Source organism: Nymphaea colorata, chromosome 3 (assembly GCF_008831285.2).
Source record: "Nymphaea colorata isolate Beijing-Zhang1983 chromosome 3, ASM883128v2, whole genome shotgun sequence".
NCBI classification, from domain to species: Eukaryota; Viridiplantae; Streptophyta; class Magnoliopsida; order Nymphaeales; family Nymphaeaceae; genus Nymphaea; species Nymphaea colorata.
In genome coordinates this window covers 4019210-4038325 of record NC_045140.1, presented here as the reverse complement: position 1 = coordinate 4038325, position 19116 = coordinate 4019210, and the positions used below count along the sequence as shown (strand labels likewise).

At 40.1% G+C, this 19116-nt stretch overlaps 2 protein-coding genes across 4 annotated transcripts; one reads left to right on the top strand and one right to left on the bottom strand.

The window, feature by feature from the left end:
- The first annotated feature begins 875 nt into the window (after positions 1-875).
- LOC116250666 (26S proteasome non-ATPase regulatory subunit 1 homolog A-like) lies at positions 876-8623 on the top strand. The gene is made up of 14 exons (XM_031624478.2): positions 876-1143; positions 2843-2906; positions 3260-3365; positions 3460-3571; positions 3659-3827; positions 4840-4977; positions 5056-5438; positions 5524-5659; positions 5790-6038; positions 6121-6341; positions 6445-6703; positions 6909-7141; positions 7219-7744; positions 7904-8623. The coding sequence occupies exons 1-14, from the start codon at positions 1001-1003 to the stop codon at positions 8222-8224; spliced, it is 3060 nt and encodes a 1019-aa protein (XP_031480338.1). The 5' UTR covers positions 876-1000; the 3' UTR covers positions 8225-8623.
- Positions 8624-11617: 2994 nt separating this feature from the next.
- LOC116250262 (cysteine and histidine-rich domain-containing protein RAR1) lies at positions 11618-16082 on the bottom strand. 3 transcript variants are annotated; one of them, XM_050076701.1, is made up of 5 exons: positions 15723-16082; positions 13923-14005; positions 13259-13416; positions 12194-12423; positions 11618-12097 (listed from the first exon to the last, which is right to left on the bottom strand). In XM_050076701.1, exons 1-5 carry the CDS (start codon positions 15816-15818, stop codon positions 12002-12004), a joined length of 663 nt encoding a protein of 220 aa, XP_049932658.1. In that variant the 5' UTR covers positions 15819-16082; the 3' UTR covers positions 11618-12001. The 3 variants fall into 3 exon arrangements, with proteins under 3 accessions (XP_049932658.1, XP_049932659.1, XP_049932660.1); XM_050076702.1 differs by lacking the exon at positions 15723-16082 and adding an exon at positions 14102-15698; XM_050076703.1 differs by lacking the exon at positions 15723-16082 and adding an exon at positions 14105-15698.
- Between the last annotated feature and the right edge of the window lie 3034 nt (positions 16083-19116).

Genomic DNA, 19116 nt, shown 5'->3' with positions numbered 1-19116 from the left:
GGGACATTCATGTTGTTCGACGCCACGCACTCTTATATTTTCACCCTTCAATATTAAATATTTTGCTTCACCTATTTTAATTTTATTTCGATATTATGTAATTCATGTATCTTAAAGGTTATTTGTTTTTTTTTTTTTGGCTTGCGTAGATCTCACTCATGCTTTGAACCTGCATCTAAGGTTGGGTACCTGACAAGTACCTGGTATTTGGCTCAACTCAGGCCCGAGTACCTGACGGGTACTCGTTACCCGGCCTAACTCAAGCCCGAGCTTGAGCCCCCCCTCCCCCCCCCCCACAAAAAAAAAAAAAAACCCATCACATATTTTGGGTTTCGCAAGCAGTTGCCCATATCAATCTTTGTTTGTTTACATATATATGCCTTCAAATATTTGTCCCTTTCTGTATATTAGTGTTGATGGTTTGAAATTTTAATTCAAGAATGAAAATTTTAATATCACAATTCCTCTTTAAACTGGAATAAAATCAAAACCATGTTCCAGTTTCTTAATTCTAGAAATAAAAAACCCTCTTTGTTTAATAAGTCCAATATCTTAAAAAAAGACTATTTTGATTCTACGATTCTAGATATATCAAACGCCCATTTAAAAGAGTGAAAATTCCTGAAATATCATTTTTTTTTATTCATTGGTTCAATTTATATATATACTTATCCTCCATGTACAAATGACCAACACACAACACTAATTGATGCTTCTATCGCCGGATAACTATCTAAAACGGAACGGAGCCTAAACGGAACGGAGCCAGTACTCCGGTTTACGGTGGATCGGTTCTGGTAGATGGTATTGGATATCCAACCCGTTTGCGCTCACCGCTACTTTGTTCTGCCTTGGGCAAGAAGGCGAGGTTGGTCTTCGTTGCTTCTATTTCTTTCCTTTCTCGGCTTTTCTGCTTTCGCTTCTTCCACCCTCGGCTTCCGCTTCTGCTTCTGCCTCGGCTTCAGCTTGGGGCTCGCGTTGTTTCCGTCTGCAGACTGCAATGGCGGCCGTGGTGAGTTCGGCCGGCGGCCTTCTGGCGATGCTTAACGAGGCGCACCCCGTGCTGAAGCTCCACGCCCTCACCAACCTCAACGCCCTCGTGGACAATTTCTGGCCGGAGATCTCCACCAGCGTCTCCACAATGTGCGTTCCCCGATCTCCTTTCTTCTTTCTACGCTTAGTTTTTTTTTAAATCTCGTTTCCCTTTCCCTTTTTCTTGTTGGGTACCTTTGATCTCTTGCGGTTTCTGTTTATGCTTCTTGAAGAATTCTGCTCGATATTTCGTTAGCTAGGTTAATGGGTTGTTTTGGGGTCTCGCTTAGGGTTTTATGCTGTTCAATTTTTCGTCCTCTTGTGGTTTTGCTGGATGTGTTCCTTATGGTGTTGGATCACAAAGATTTTAGTTATGGTCCTTCGCTTTTTAACTTTCTCGTCCTCTCCGTTCCGTGGGTTTCTACTACAAAGCTTGCTGATGTCGATTGCTGTTTTATGGAAAAGGAAGGTTTTGGAGACGGGGCTTAGTTGGATTTGCCAAAATTTTGGATTCGCCTCTGTTTCAAGTTGTGCAGTTTTGTAGGGTTTAGTTTGCTAGAAGAATGATGTTGCTTTAGTGTTGGTCGTCAAGCAGAGTGTCTCTCGGTTGTAGATGTTTAAAGGCGCTTCTTTTCTAGAGGGCGTTCTCATTTTAGATTTGTTTCCAATTTTTTGGGTGTTTTTTATTCTGTTGACTGGTCGTGTTCCGGGCTGTTGCTCCAGTGGGATGATGTGGTGGTCATCAGGATAATATCTGGAAATCTCAGTACTCTCTTTTATTTCATTTCCGCGGGTTGGATTGTAGGCTTGTGGGCAATCTCGGAAAGCTATCCATATTCCATACTGCTGCGGCGACCTCTTTGCTACCGTGCTTGAAGACTTGTACAGAGCAGCACAAGGAAGATGTTTATCAGGCTCTTTAGATTGGGCTTGAACCACCGGCTGGAGTTTTTAGGTGCCTTAACAGATACATGTTTAATTCACCACGGCTTGAGCTTATGTAGTCAAAAGCAGTAGGCTCTGCCTGAGAGGCCCCTATAGCCTAGGTGGGACTGGGCAAAGGCGGTCCAACCCTTAGCCTTAGAAACAGTAAAAATACAAGGTTAACAGGGTTAACTGCTTGAATTATGCACAAAAATATATTTCAATCAAAACTTTATGACTATCAACTGAAACACACTGAAACACGACAAACATGCCAGAACTTGATAATCAACTTAATTAGAAGTTGATGTTCAAATTTTAGGGGGTCCAGCGGGTTGAAGCAATGTGGACAGCTTTTCATGGAAGTTAGCTGAAGAGGCATTTTCAATTTTTTTTCCTTCCATTTGACAGTTATATCTAAATTTTAGTTTTCAAATTGTAGTATAATGAAAAATGGTCACGTAACATAGAAGAATAGAGCTCTATTTTCTAATCAGTGAGGGAAGACCTGGGAATAGGGATGTTAACATATGGGACTTGGATATGTTCCAAGGTAGGTCCGGAGAATCCTAATCAGCACTGTGATTTTGATTTAAATCTCATATTTCATATTCAAACCTGAATCCAAACAAATAGGTTTCTTAATATCTTATTGCATTAGAATCAGAAACATTTGGACTGAGCTGTAACTGATGCTGTTAACTTATATAGGGCATTATGTGATATGTGTACCTTGTGCATCATAATGATGTATGATCTACAAAAGGTGCATGGATATGATGATGAAATTTTTTATTTTGTGCCTGTTATCTTTGAATTTTATGAATTTAACATTTTTGTATGTACTTTAGTATACCACTTCTGACATCTGAAATCATTATTGCAGCGAAAGTTTGTATGAAGATGAAGGTTTTGAAAGAAGACAACTTGCTGCATTGGTTGCTTCAAAGGTGATACATTACCGTTCTTTTCTTTGTCTTTGATTAGATTAATGATTAATCTGTATGTTGTTAATGTCATAGACTGCTGTGTCAAAGTCTGTTAAATATTAATTAATTTTGCTGTGGGCCATGGGATTCATACAATCTGATAAAGTGTGTTATACCATGCAATCAGAGAAGCAGACCACTTTCATAATATCTGGTTTTTCTTTTCGGTACATGTTTGATAATTAAAATGGTTGAAGATCGGTTTAATCTTCTCCCACATTGTGGATCAGCATCCCATGCTGAACTCATCTTGTGGGGACTCATTAGACATAAATATTTTTGATCTCTGTCCCAACTTGTTTGATTTATTGTAGGTATTTTATCATCTTGGTGAACTCAATGATTCATTATCATATGCACTGGGTGCTGGGCCGTTGTTTGATGTTTCTGAAGATTCAGACTATGTTCACACAATTCTTGGTAGAGTCTTTGATCAATTTTGGTCTTTGATGGGTTTAGGTATTCTGCTTGGCAATGATATCAAATTTTGAACTCTTTCTACCTCTTTATGCAGCAAAAGCTCTAGACGAGTATGCAAATCTTCATATGAAGGCAGCCGAGTCTAGTGAGGAAGCAGAAAAGATGGATCCAAGATTGAAGGCCATTGTCGAAAGGCTTCTTGACAAGTATATGATTTGGCTTGGCACTGTTTCAATTGCAGCAACTTTTAGTGTTTTAGATTATGCGATCTTGAATTGTAACACATGATTCAGGTGTATCCTGGATGGAAAATTTCAGCAAGCAATGGGAATGGCTATTGAGTGTAGACGATTGGATAAATTAGAGGAAGCAATAACTCGCAGTGACAATGTTCAAGGGACTCTTGCATACTGTATCAACGTATCTCATTCATATGTCAACAGAAGAGAGTACAGGCGTGAGGTGTGATATTTTACTCTTCTCGTCAGTTTGTGTTTCTTAAGAAGTTTAATGCTTCAACATGTCAGATGTTTATCATTCACTTGGCTCTTTGAGGACCCTAGCTGTTTTTCTCTTACTCCAATGGATGAATGCAGTACACGAACATAATATAGTTCTGTATCTGTGCTGCTTTTTATAACCAAGGATAAAAAGGAGTCCTGTTATGGAATTGTCCATAGGTCATACCCATTACAAAGAGAAGTTTCTTCTTGAAATCCTGAAAGTAAAAAAAAAAATCCAGGTGTGAGTGGAAATTTGTGCTCTGGTGAGTAGGTTGGTGATCTCCAAAGGTGCATTTGTATTTAGGTTACTAATGTGTAACAAATGGAAATGAGTCTGGGCAAGAGCAACTGTGCTGGTGCTCGTATGAACCTTAAATAGAATGAATGCAGTGAGCGACCAGTGATTTTCATTATCATCTGGATGGCCATTTGTGGTCATTGCTTTCGAGGTTCTTATTGAGTAGGATCCCATTACTGCCCTGCATATTGCTTGAGGAATAGAAATTTATGGCATTTAAGCAATACATAGGTTATGCATTGCTGGATACTTCTAAAATTTGAGGTGAGAATAGTTTTGTGCCAGACACTGTTTTTGTGTTCATTAATGGACGGTTCTATGTCCATGATTTTTAAGTGCATTCACCCATTGCTGAAGGTTAAAGTTATTGTTATGAAGGAAATTTACTGACTGATGTGGTAAGCTTTCAAGTAGTTTTCATACTAGCCATTCTTTTTGCACAAATGAAGCTGTTCCTTTGTACAGAGGTAACACTTTCATTATGATAAATTGATAATCAATAAAATCTTATTTCGTATTTAGGTCACAGACAGTTTTGAAATATTTTCGTGTCTGAGGACAGGTTTTCGTTAATGTTTATAAACATCTCGATAGATACTTCTGACAATGGGAAATGCATAGCAGTTAAAACATTAACATTTGTTTTTTCCCTTTCACGTTTTTTTCTTCTCAGGTTCTGCGCCTGCTTGTGCAAATATATCAACGACTGCCTTCACCAGATTTCTTGAGCATTTGTCAGTGTCTTATGTTTCTTGATGAATCTGAAGCTGTTGCCAATATACTAGTGAAATTGCTCAAGTCCAGCAACAAGGTATGTGTCATAATCCTGTCAATATTTTCTGCAGAAAGACCTAGAATCAACTTTCATTAACTCACTAGCTTTTTGCAGGATGATGCTCTTCTGGCCTTTCAGATAGCTTTCGATCTGGTGGAGAATGAACACCAGGCATTTCTTCTGAATGTCAGGAATTCTCTTCCTGATCCTGAGACACTATCATCAAACCAAGTGACCGCTGGAATACCATCAGACTCGGTTGAAAATGGTGCTAGTGGGGCAGATTCTCAAATTGGAGATGCTTCAGGAGTGGAAACTGTTGCAAGTACTGGTGAGGACACTCAAATGACTGATGGATCTCGTGCTTCCAATGGTGACCTGCATGAAATGGACCCAAATGAAGTTGTCTATGCGGAGAGACTGGCAAAGATAAAGGGAATCCTATCGGGTGAAACTTCCATCCAATTGACATTGCAGTTCTTGTACAGTCATAACAGGTGCATTGATCTTTATCCTCACCCTGGCCCTTGATGCACGCTTTTCACCTAATGCAAGTATTACTGACTTGTTGCACTTCTACAGGTCAGATCTCCTTATTTTGAAAACAATTAAGCAATCAGTGGAGATGAGGAATAGTGTCTGCCATAGTGCAACCATATATGCTAATGCCATGATGCATGCAGGGACTACTGTGGACACCTTCCTTAGGGACAACCTGGTACATGTCCTTTTATTTTGTCCTGTTCATTCTTTTTTATTAGAACTTAAGCCTCTTGTTATTCTTTAAGCTCATATTATGATTTGTCAACCTCCAGAAGATACACATTATTTGCATCTGCTTTTTGTAGGACTGGCTTAGTAGGGCTACAAACTGGGCAAAGTTTAGTGCAACTGCTGGGCTTGGTGTTATTCATAGAGGTCATCTTCAGCAGGGCAGGTCTCTGATGGCACCTTACCTGCCACAAAGTGGTGCTGCTGGTGGAGGAAGTCCCTATTCCGAAGGTGGTGCCCTGTATGCTTTAGGGTTAATTCATGCCAATCATGGCGAGGGCATTAAGCAGTTCCTTCGTGATAGTATGCGTAATACTGATGTTGAGGTTTGCACTTCTCAATCTTGATTGGGTTCAACTCATCATTTATTGGTGCTGATTTTTCATTTTATTGTTTCTGAGTATGCAGATTATTCAACATGGTGCCTGCCTGGGTCTTGGTTTGGCAGCACTAGGAACAGCAGATGAAGATATATATGATGACATAAAAAATGTGCTTTATACAGATAGTGCTGTGGCAGGTGAAGCTGCTGGTATTGGTATGGGTTTGCTCATGGTTGGAACTGACACAGAGAAGGCAGGCGAGATGCTTGCTTACGCACATGAGACACAGCATGAAAAAATTATCAGGTTTGTATGAAGCTCGGGGCTGTATTATTGCTTTTGTAGCGTGTCATACTTTACATATCTCCAAACTTTATTGTTTGTTGCATTGTGGGACCTTTTCATCCAGGGGATTGGCTCTTGGTATTGCACTTACAGTATATGGTAGAGAAGAGGGAGCTGACCCTCTTATTGAGCAACTGACAAGGGATCAAGATCCAATCCTGCGATATGGAGGCATGTATGCACTGGCATTGGCCTATAGAGGTACTGCAAATAATAAAGCCATCCGTCAGCTGCTGCATTTTGCAGTGTCGGATGTTAGTGATGATGTGAGGAGAACTGCAGTTTTAGCACTTGGTTTTGTTTTGTACTCTGAACCGGAACAGGTTATTTCTCTTGCCACTCAGATTTGCATTATGTTTTCTGTTAAAGAAGTTACTGTATCTGGATGAAGTGACTGAATTTTATTTTCTATCGAATGTTGGCATGACACTTATATTTGTAATTCATACCCTGAAGTCGATATCAAAATTTTTTCTTGTTTGCACTTCACAATCTAGTTAACTTCTCAATGTGTGCTGTGTTCTGCAGACCCCACGAATTGTTTCCCTTCTGTCAGAGTCATACAATCCACATGTTAGATATGGTGCAGCTTTAGCAGTGGGCATTTCTTGTGCTGGAACAGGCTTAAGTGAGGCCATTTCTTTGCTTGAGCCTCTTACTTCAGACGTTGTAGATTTTGTCCGTCAAGGTGCTCTCATTGCCATGGCTATGGTAATGGTTCAGACTAATGAAGCTTGTGACCCTCGTGTTGGCACATTCAGGTACCGTCTATCCCCAGAATTTTTCTTCCTGCAAAATTATCATTCTACTCATTATTGTTAAATTGTTGTCTATTCAGGCGACAACTAGAGAAAATAATTCTTGACAAGCATGAGGACACCATGAGCAAGATGGGTGCAATTTTGGCATCTGGTATCATTGATGCAGGTGGAAGGAATGTGACCATTAGGCTCCTTTCCAAGACTAAGCATAACAAAGTTACTGCAGTTGTTGGGCTTGCTGTGTTTAGCCAATTCTGGTATTGGTATCCCCTTATCTATTTTATCAGCCTGGCGTTTTCACCCACTGCTTTGATCGGGGTAAATTATGACCTCAAAGTCCCAAGGTTTGAGTTCTTATCACATGCCAAACCTTCATTGTTTGAGTATCCTCGGCCCACAAGTCCCCCATCTGCTACATCCACTGTTAAGCTACCAACGGCTGTCCTATCAACATCTGCAAAGGCGAAAGCCAGAGCTAAGAAAGAGGCGGATCAGAAGGCTGCCATGGAGAAATCAGCTGCTGAAGATGGTTCATCATCGGCTACAGCTTCAAGTTCTGGGAAAGGTGTCAAAACAACTGAAAAGGACGGTGATTCCATGCAGGTCAGCCTCTGCACGTCCTTGGTACATGTTTCTAATTGTGAAGCATGGATGAAAGAGAACACTCTAAATCTCTGTGAACGCTCAGAAGTAGTAATTGCGCATTGCATTTTACAACTTTTGTCACTAATATTTTATCTGAATGATTAAAACCTTTCTCAGGTGGATGGCGTCACAGAAAAGAAGATAGAGGTGGAACCGTCTTTTGAAATTCTGACAAATCCAGCTCGTGTGGTTCCTGCTCAGGAAAAGTACATCAAATTCCTTGAAGAAAGCCGATACGTGCCTGTAAAATTATCCCCTTCTGGATTTGTTCTCTTAAGAGATACTAGGCCAACAGAACCAGAGGTACTCTCTTTGACCGATGCACCATCTTCTGTAGCTACCACAGCAGCTGGTGCGACTGGACAGCAGGGATCTGCTACCGCCATGGCTGTTGATGAGGAGCCTCAGCCACCGCAACCCTTCGAGTATGCTGTATGAAATGGAATGGGAAATTTAAGCATCTTACGAGGTCGGGAAGTTTGATTCACGTAGCAAGGAATCGGTCGTGGAATCAGCACCTTTATCAGGAATCCAGGCAGGTTTTGCTGTTATTCCTTTTCCTGGCATGTTCATGGCCATTCTGCTAATGATTCTGCTTTTGATGTGTTAAATTTGTGAGGGAGTCGGAGGAACTTTATTTGTAAGTTGAGAAAATTATGTAGGCAAAACTCTGTGGTTGAGCGATTCATTGGCAACATCATCCTGTTGAAGTTTTTGAATCAACAAAAGCAGAACTCAGCTTACTATCCGCCATCCTCTGTCATAAAAGTGGTGGTGAATGGACAGTATTTTTGTGCCCTTCAATCAATTTGCTTTCGCTGGATGTTTCATTCTTAATATTGATAACCAACCTCAAGCCCGCGGCCAACAAGATCTCCATCCGTTGCCTTGGGAATTGACTTAAGGCCTTCAAATTCAAGACTGGGAGTTATGAATACCTGGCACACGTGTAGTTGGCATAAATTAGTAAAAGAGAAGCCCGCTCTATGAGACGAGGGTAGGAATATAGGGCCTGTAATCTCTAGACTGGTATATTTCTACCAAATGATAAAACACGATGGGCCCGGGTGTCTTGTTCTCTTGTCCAGTATTAATCAAATATGTAAACCAAGTTGTCTCTGCAATAGCCTTTTTTTTAGTTTTTTTTTTTCTCATAGGCAAACTTTGGATTCTCTTGCCAGATTATGTTAATCAAGACTTACGATGGATACAACTCTTTAAGTTGACAAACTTGAAAATCCTGAAGTTCAACTCATGAGTTTCTCTGGCGACTGTTTTTGGGATCGGGCAAGTGGTGGAAATTTGACAGCCATCCATGAACCGGTTGCACCTGGAAAGTGTGTCGAACTTCAGCCTTCAAGTACAAGGTCCTAAGCCAACTCCCTGCTCAGCAGTTGGAACGAGCCCTTGTTGTAACCCAGGAAGAAGCTGATATGCTCAGTGACAGTTGCTTGTAGGTTAGGAGGATGTTCTTCCATATAGAATCTCCTTAGTCGTGAGAGAAACTTAGGCGTTGAACTCTCCGGGGAACAACATTAAAAATTCTTCCATTTTTTGACAAATTTGAGAAAAACCCAGTTCTAAACTTTTATGGGGAAAACCGTAAAAACCTTTATCCCTGGATCCTAAGAGGCAGCTTGTGTAAGAGGATGGAAATTCCTTCACCTCAGGTTGTGCAAACTCTTTCATGGTTCTGCACAATGAATAGAGCCCGTGAAAATAGAACCACGGATGCCCACAAAGTAGCCTAGGTAAGCTACACCATGCCGACCACTTGGGTCCAGCTACTAGTGGCCGCTTTTTGCACAGCTGCTAGCTCCTGGTCTAGGAGCATGGAATTTCCTGGACCTTTTGTTGGTTGGTACAAGCGCAGTCGGCCCACACTTTTCTGCTTCCAGCATGATGATGGTCTGCCATGAAAACAATTCTGCTATCTGGGACAAGAACCAGAGCAGGTAAGTCAGTTTCTCCTTTAGCTGTGTTCGGAAGACAACTCGGATGCTTGACCTGTGATTGAAGTTGCATCCTGTAGGAGATTTACCTGGTCAGGTGGTGACCAGCTACTGTGGCTAGGAATCTCCACCTGCCTTGCTCCATTTTAGTTGGACAGTTTTCCTCGACATACCACCTTTTTCATGACACAAAGAGATCAACATCTCTAGAATATGTTCTTTTTTTTTCTTTTTTTTTTTAAATGTTAACTTAGGGCAAACCCCTTCAGTATAAAATCACCAAGGCCATATACCTTATGATTCCAAGCTTCTTAGCTTGCTTAGGGGCCTGAGTAGACATACACAACATCTTTCAACTCGGATGTCGGGCTTTGCTATCGTTTGCAGCCAGATTAGTAACACATTAGAGCATGATGGCGACCATGAGCTTCAAACCTTGGTTCCCTTGAGTGTGGGCTGTGTTGCAGCCTCATTGCGCTATGCCCCTTGAGGCTTTCAGAATATGATGATGTCCAAAGTTAATCTCCTCTTTATTTTCATGATGCAACCTAATCAACAATCATTGTCCTGAGAAAAGCCCGGCCTTGAGGAGAAATCCATTGTTTAAGCACTTAGATCATTAAAACGAAACCCAATACACATCGAATCTAGTTCTTCTCAGAACTTTAAAGTGGTTATCCATTTAGAGTGAGATCAATTTCCGACGCTAGTGCAACTTTTGTGTGTAAATGTCACACAGGCTTCTTGTTCCTTCTGATTGAACCTAGTAAGATTGCACAACTTTCATATTTGGGTTCGATAGGCAGATCAAATTTGGATCCAGATTCAGGTTCATCCACAGTTAAATGAGTCAAATTTGGGTCTTAATGAAGCAGATTCTCCATCCCAAATCCAATCTGTTTATGCCGATTCTTACTATCACCTACAGTGAAGATGCCAACTTATTGAAGACCCAAATTTAATGCGAAACTGGAAGTGAGAAATGTGAAAGAAACGTTGAGTGCTGTTAGAGAAAAAGGTTCAGGGCGGCATCGATAAGAAGATGCTGGCGCCTCACATTCCCAATGATGATATGGGCTAAAGGAGAGAAATGAAAAGCATTCATAGTTATAAAGAATTGAGATGGGAGGCCTTTATGCTGGCAGTTGTGGAATGATGTTAGTAATCTCATAAGCAATACATAATGGACGAGAAAAGCGAGTAGATAAGTAATAGTGTGAAGCAAGTGCGAATGAGGCGGATCCCTGGCCGTCATTTGGAAGTTTTGAACTTGGGGCACAGTTACTGTGCATGGAATTTAGAGGTCTACAAAAGCTTGCCTTTGTTGTCAAAAAGGAGAATGGTGAAATGTCGATGAAGGGAGTCAGACCAGACATTTTCAGAGAGAAGAGCTGGGACGCTAAAGACTTTCAAAACTCATGTGAGGTGAAGAGAGTTAAGAGAGATGACTGTTAGTGGGATGGATGAACCTATTAAGAGAAATAAACTGAAACAAGCGGTCAGTCTTCATAGTGCAAGGGGGATGAGTGTTACCAATTTATTGTGTGATCCAGGAAATGTGGACTTTAGAGACTGCAACCCTGCTGTGGCAGTCTTAGAACCGTTCTGTACAGAAATAGCAGAGATTTCTGCTAGTAACTGGATGTAATGTTCTTTCTTGTTTCTTTGTTGGATCCCTACCACCCGTTATAGAAGGCTGTTATAAGGGTCTCCGGTGGTTTATTTTGCTGTACAGTTGTATGCCCTTGATGGTGCTGTTACTCATTTTTTCATCCATTGATTACAACAAAAGGGGAGGGGGCCCACAACCCCAGCAGCCTGAAGAATTCTAGGGATACCTTTTTAATTTCTTTTCATCGCAATCAGTAACACTGAAAAATGGATACGCAAAACAGTGAAAAGTTGAGATGATTTAAGCAATTCAAGTGAAGAAGATAACCAGACCCACAATCATGAGCATCCATTACATCTGGTTGAATGCTTCAATGTCATTGCAACCAAGCCAATGACCAGAACGAGGAAACAGGAGGCATTCTTCAAGAAAAAAACCAGTGCATGTGACTTTCCATACAGGGGTACACAAGCAGGTGCTCATGTGTGAGCGTGCGTGTGCCTGCATCCATGGAAGCGACAAGAGATATGAAAAACACATCTTCAGGCAAGTTACTGTTCGATATGCTTGAGGACTCGCTGGCCTTAACAGTCACTTGGCATATCAAATTGAAGTGCATAGGATACAAATCAATCATCAAGACTAAAAAGATTACGAGGCAGGGTTTGCATTATGCCAACCCTTGGCACAAGGAGGTATCTCCATGAACTCATCAAACTCCTTTACATGCACATCGCAGCATTTCCACTGCAAGCAAAGACGATGAACATATCCATCAGTAACCAAGTTAACCAGAAACACACGAAAGAAAAAACAGAAGAAACTGATGCAATAGAAACTCACCCCCTTTATCCTGTCATGAAAAATTGCGGGTCCAGGGTGGTATGAACAGGCAGCTTCATGGTTATCCTTCTCTATGAATGTCTGGCCACATCCTTTGTTTTTGCAGACCTGAGGCTCGTTAATGTCAACTACTTTTGTACGAGGAGGTACCGTGGCATTGGCTACACTATTTGCTGGGGACACTAGTGGCTTCGTGGAGTCCTTGGAAAGAACTTGCCTAACTTGTGCACCTGAAATCAGAACAGCCAATCAGGGAACGTTAGAAAACATTTTGATGTAAATTTACATGAACGTGCTTAGTTCACAACTTAATGCACCAAAGGATCTCAGAAAGTATTCCACTAAAACTTGCATGCGCACCAGAGCAATCTGTAATATGTCACAATCAGTATTGTCAGACTTGCAATGTATCGACTTAAATCAAAACCATACAGGGGTACATTACTGACACTAACATGACCCAACATTAGGCCTGAATGAAGTGAGTCTGAGTTGCACTCATCCTGTATCTAACAAAATAACAAAATTTGTTCATCTTAAATTTTGCAGGAAACTTAGAAAAGGCATTGTCGATCCTTGTATATGCTGCTATCCAATTTTATCTTGGTCTCTGGCTCAACTATCTAACCTACCAACACTCCATCTGCTGTTTTTCAGAAACCAACCATATAAATATACTTCACATGTAGAAAATGTAGGATCTAAAAAAACAAAAAAGATTTTTTGATATGTAAAACAGATCTTAATAAGAGCACCAAATTTGATGCTTTAGCTTTCGGCTCAAAAAATCTAATATAGACATCGAAAAAAACGTTATCTGGTTAGAATCATCAAATAAGACATCAAAATACCAGGTGGCACAGTTAGTGAATGTATCTAAGGATCATTTACATGAATACATAATCACCCTTTGTCTGCAAAATATATTCTTCTGCCATCCATTGAAAGTAATGCTTCACAAAAAAAGATGAAAAAGCCAGAATTCCACCCACATCATAACTCACACTGTTCATGCACCATTTCTAATTCATCAATTTGGAAATTTTTGGGGGAATTTTCCAGTACCATGATCAGAACAAAAGAAGCCCTGCCGACATCTTGCACAGTTGGCTCTTTCCGCATCGGTGGGAGCCTTGGCTGCTAAAGGTTGAGGAATCGGCTTGTTTGGGCTCGGTGCAGCCTTTGTTATTGGTTTTTCAGTAGTATGCTTGCCAGTTTTACACCTATGGAAATGAAACAGAAATTCTCCATAAAAAGATGCAGATATCCATAGGAAACAAAACTATCATTACAAACAATGTTATCAGGGATGGGTAACACATTGCACAGCAAACATCAGACATGGGATTCAATTCAATACAGTAAATGGTTGACCTTGTTGTTTATGAGATTGAAAAGATATTTGACCAACATGAATAAAATAAAAAAAGGAACACCATTGCCCCAACTGGTGTTTATGCGGCGGCCCCTTTTCTGACAGTTTCAGGATTCAAGAAGAAGTTATCTGTGGAGGGAGTCTCTTTGCATATTTGCACGGACCTTAGCCATTTTGAAAGAAGTTCTGCAATACTTTTCTCTGCTGTTGAAGTCCAAAGTTCTACAAATCCTATCAATAGACTATCCATACTACCCAATTTGAAAAGATGAGTTTGACCATGCAAGAAACATCTTGACAACAATGAATATCGCTTATTCACAATTGAAAAAGAAAGAAAGAAAGAAACTGTACCCTGGAATCTGCAGAAACATGCTGAAATCATGACTTCTCTGCTTGCAACAGCTCCATTCTTTCATACCGTCATGAAATATTGGCTGTCCAAAATTTTAATAAACAGTTACATTAGACAAAAATGAATGACCAATACTGTGACCAGAATAAATTATATTATAATGTAATTTTTTGCTTACCACCTGAAGCAGTTCGCAGAAGAAGCAGAGGGATCCAAACAAGCACATGCATAAAGTAAAATTTCCATCAGCATTCACAAAAGAAGGACCTACTTATGTTTAAACATTAACTTGCTAAAGTTAACCTCTCAAACACAACCATGACAAATATTCTCAAATAGCCGCTGTACATGAATTTGGAATTTCAAACTGTCTAGAAAGCAGAAATTTGGCCGCAGCATAATTCAATTTTCTTAAGCAAATTACAGTATCATGCAGATATCTCACCTTGACATACAAACTCTTACAAGGTGAATGTAAGCAGGTACTTACGTTAAGAAATGCAATTACTGGAACGCTAGTGGACTAAATGGAGGACATCAACACAGCTTTGCCTTCACACTGAACCTTCCAATCAGTCTGAAAGTTCAAGTATAATATCTTCTAAACTTACCACCTGTATAGATCATACACACATACATTCCCAAGCAAACTCCCGAAGATCCAATTTATGCACGTAGCATCTAAAAGAAGAAAAAACATTTCCAAGTTCTACATGAAGATGCCTAGAGATAGACCAAGTGCTAGTCCAGACGCATTTGCTGCCATGCCAAAAATGAATAAGTGATGCAGCTTGCAGTTTCCATAGATTGCAAGGAACTATCCTTTTTAATTAAACCACCAAATATCACTTTAAAATAGAAAAAAAGATTAGACATCTGCAAGCCTTGGTAGTAAAAAGCATCATAGAATGCCCCATGCGGCCTTCAGGCAACAGAATTTTCCTAGAAGCCCAAACAAATGCAAAAAAATTTAACAGGAAACGTTAAGAAGTGAGAAAAAAAGGAAAAGAAACTATGGCATTCGATATGTTCAGAAACATGCTTTAGATGGTAACCAGTGACAATTTGGGTATCAACCTACGCGACCGGTGTACTGATATATCTTTATCCATAAGCAAATAAAATCATTTTTCAACCGAATAAAACTTGTTTGTTGATAGTGCAAGTCTATCTCCCATCAGTAATTATGAGTTATCTCAATTAATATTAAATGCCGTTCTATCCACAAACTTAAATTTCCAATCCATCCACCAACACCAGAGTTCCCTCCGCCAGGAACACAACATTGAAGCAAGATTATAGACGAACATATCAAATTCTAGGCATTTCGTGGATTGGTCAAATAGATTTGATACGACCAAGATCCTTTTAAGATATCAAATAAATGATTGCCTTTTCCATGAACAAAATCACAAAACATCAAGCTTTGGTCAGAAGTCGTCGGTGCCACCTTCCCCGGTTCATGTAAATGATATCAAGGCGGCCAAGGAAACAGAGACGCACAAACTGGCGGTCTTGCTCTCAAGCCTTCATCAAGGTCAAGGCCCAAAAAAGAAGAACAACGAAACCAGTAATCATAAAAATAATGAATAATTATCAGAACCTCGGAATAAGACGGAAAGGTAAAACAGCAGGAACACAAGAGAAAATCAAAAGCGGAGGAAAGGCCAGAAAGAAAAAACTAAGACGAGGCTTAAAGCGGAACGGAAAGGGTGTGGTTGTCTGAGCCAAGAACACAGACACACACACACACACACACACACACACACACAGAGCGAGAGAGAGAGAGAGAGACGTACACCCTCGTGGTATCTGCAGCATCCCTCTGGGTTGTCATCCTCCGTGAACATGGCATCGCAAGCAATCCGTTGGCATCGAACTTTCCTCTCCCCCATTTCCTCCCCTCTCACTCTCGCTTTGATTCTCTCTCCCTTTATCTCCCCCTCTCAGCCGCCCACTCCACCAATGTCCCTCCCCCCCTCTCTCTCTAGACTCTTCCAAGAAAGTACTAGGACTCTCGGAACAGCCGAACGTAGGCCTCGGGAGGGGCAGCATCTCTCCTCTCTCCCTGCTTCGCCTTTATTTATTACGAGAGAGAGAGAGAGAGTGGGGGGGAACGAAGGGGTCCATTGGAACGAGGGGACGGCCGCAGAGGGCAAGGCTCTCAGCCTGCGCATCCTTTTTCTCCCCTTGGTAAATTCCTTCAGCAAATGCGTCAAACGTGGTCCACTACTTGCAAAATAACACATGACTTCTCTTTTCACAAGCAATTTTCAATTATCCAAGGAGGGATAGAAAATCAGAATTTAAGTTGCAAACGTCTGACTCAAACCCGGATCAATAAATGGTTTGGATGCAATTCAATATTCAATTTAAATCAGAAATTTAAGTCATGGTTACCAAACCTCTTACCCAAACTCGGATCAACAAACGATCAAATCATTGGGTCTGCGAGTTGATTCGTTGATTTGATTGGCTCAAATAATGAATTTTTAATGTATTTTTACTACATATATAGATTAAGTAAGGTCTTTGATTCTTTAAAGGGTTACTTTTTAATGTATTTTTATTGCAATCGAGTTGGGCCGACGAAGTCTAGCGATCACCATTTTCATAAATTTATCTTTATTATTAGTTCTTTTTAATAAAAAATTTCTGAATTCACCCCTATGCACCCCCCTCACATAGGAATCCACTGGATTTCCCTTAAAAGTTTAGCAGCTTAAGCATTATTTGGCAACAAACAGTTTATGAAAGATTGGCTAAACGGTAAAAAGGTAGTCATAAAAAAAAGAAAAGAAAGGGAATGGAAAATTCAATGACCGAGTCTTTCCAGTACACAACTCTCAATTGATTAATCCAAAGGAAGGAGAACAATCTCACCGCTGCGGCGCTGCCTGACCTGATTATTTAGCTTACAGATTATCCACAGCCTTTTCCTTTTTTTTTCAATCAATTCTACTTGCTTGCATCATGACAACTTTCATTCCAAGTGCCCAAAAAATATTTTGATATGACAAAAATATCATTTGTTTACATCGACTGAGGAGATTCAAGGACTTGAAGTCAAGCCCTTTCACATTATACAAATCCCAAATCCGGCTACAGGCTCTGCATAAAAGGGCTCTTAGATTGGCCTCAAATCTAAAAATCAGAAATGATCAAACACACCTTTTGGTGCTCAAGAGTAGGGACATCAATTATTCGATTTGGATCAGACATCCCATCAAGCCGTACCAAAAATATGGATATGCATAAAACTTTAATGTCCAATTAAAAAATCAGATTGGTTCAGATTTGATGAACAAGGACGCTCATATTTGAAAATACATAAATATTTGAATGGGACTCGGATTTAAATCAGATTTAATTTAGAATAGATATCATATATCCAACATCCTTAAAAATTGGTCAGATTTGGTTCAAAATGTAGACTTGGATTCACACATGAATGTAAAAATGAGATATAGATTGGATTCAGATTCATACACGACTTTTCTTTGTTCATATTTGGATTCCAATTCAAATTTAAGTACGTAAATATAAAAAAAAAACGGTTATAAAAGTACATCCAGTTCTATTTATCTGTTGACATCCGTATTCAGGAGGAATATGACAAGTATCAATATTCAAATCTCTTGGAAGCCTGAAGGTTCGCCGTATGTCCCCAGCAGTTTCCCTTTGAGATACAATAAAAAAAACGCCACAGTGACAACAAGAATACATGACATGATGCGCCATTGGCATATGTATATTTTTGTCCCAGAAGTAACATGCTAGTGGAGACCATGATGTTATAATAAAGAATTCTGGTGACGTGAGACATATGAAAGAAGCAAATACATTGAATATTCAACGAAGGATTGGTTCAAAGATTGGCCATGAACCTCTAAGGGCGTGTCTGAGAGCATGGAGAAGAACGTATAAGACGTTTTCTTCCACACACCTACCATGATGCATGTAAGATAGGTGGTCTCCGATGATGAGGGGGAAGTTTATCCCTACCATTCAGCGATGGTAGCGATATATCCGTGAACTTGGATGTTGCATCCCACCACCTTACGATGCAAGTATAGCGCCCACAGAATCGAACTAGAAACCTGCTATTAACAAACCCTTAACATGACCAGCTAAGTTATGCTCCTTTAAGGCGGTCTCTTAAAAATGGTAGCAGCAGAACTCTGTTAATTAATGGCTGGGGGCCGGGATTTTTTTGGCGAAGAGCAGTTTGGGTGGCTCACATGAGTCTGGTGTGGGCATTGCATGTGACTGGACTTTGGACCCGGCTCTAGCTTCTGCAATGAGACTTTTGAAAGGCGGCCACACTCTGTAATTCTGCTACTGCTGTGAAGTGCACTTACTTTCTACCAACTTGTAAACCTACGCTATAAGCAATGTTGCTAAAGGCAATGAAGCAAAATGAGGCGTTGAGCTTGTCATGAGAAGAGACGTAAGCCTTGAGGCATTAAAGCATAAATTCCAGGATCAAAGTAGTAAAAATATAATGTCAATAACTTATCGAAATTTTGAAAAAGAACAACTAAGTGACAACCATTTTTAAAAATTGAAAAAAATTAAAAATAGTTTTGTTATTTGCATCTTTTGTAAGATGAAATTTCTAAATTCAACGCTAAGATTGATGTGGCTCTAGCATAAGCTTACACATTGCTGCGTTCTCTTTGAAAAGCTTGCTAGGTTTCGTAGACAGGTCTGTTCTCTACTATGACCCTGAATACATCATTAACAAATCATGGAAACACATGAATTATAAAGTTGCCCATCTTTCCCAATGTTTACACTAAATCACATATTTTCACATATTTGCTTGTCTGCACATGTTTGCAAAATAAGAAGATGAACACCATGTGCATATCCACTTTATAATGTTCTGTTACAAAAGCTACAGAAAAAAAATGTGATGCAGCAGTTGAACGACCAAGTCTAGAACTGGTGACTATTGAAAGGCTACCAGTGGTTCTCAGGGTGATTTTAAGAAAGCACAGATGTTACAAAGGAGAGTAACCAAATCCTTGGCTTCCAAGGGCTGATTGGTGGGCATTTCGACCTTCTGTTCCACTCCAAGTCTACAATGGAATGGAGAGAGAGAAAGAGAAAGAGAGATATATATATACAAGGTCACCAATAGAATATAGAGAGAAAACTTTAATGGGAGCCACAAGTTGGGGCTGCCAA

What these genes read in the sequence shown, in the direction of transcription:
- LOC116250666 (XM_031624478.2), top strand. Translation starts at nt 1,001, where the DNA reads ATGGCGGCCGTGGTGAGTTCGGCCGGCGGCCTTCTGGCGATGCTTAAC. An exon ending in CTGCATTGGTTGCTTCAAAG is followed by an intron (nt 2,907 to 3,259) that starts GTGATACATTAC and finishes GATTTATTGTAG; the next exon opens with GTATTTTATCATCTTGGTGA. An exon ending in CAGCATGAAAAAATTATCAG is followed by an intron (nt 6,342 to 6,444) that starts GTTTGTATGAAG and finishes CTTTTCATCCAG; the next exon opens with GGGATTGGCTCTTGGTATTG.
- LOC116250262 (XM_050076701.1), bottom strand. Translation starts at nt 15,818, where the DNA reads ATGGGGGAGAGGAAAGTTCGATGCCAACGGATTGCTTGCGATGCCATG. An exon ending in CTTCTTTTGTTCTGATCATG is followed by an intron (nt 12,424 to 13,258) that starts GTACTGGAAAAT and finishes TTCTGATTTCAG; the next exon opens with GTGCACAAGTTAGGCAAGTT. An exon ending in TTCATGACAGGATAAAGGGG is followed by an intron (nt 12,098 to 12,193) that starts GTGAGTTTCTAT and finishes CTTTGCTTGCAG; the next exon opens with TGGAAATGCTGCGATGTGCA.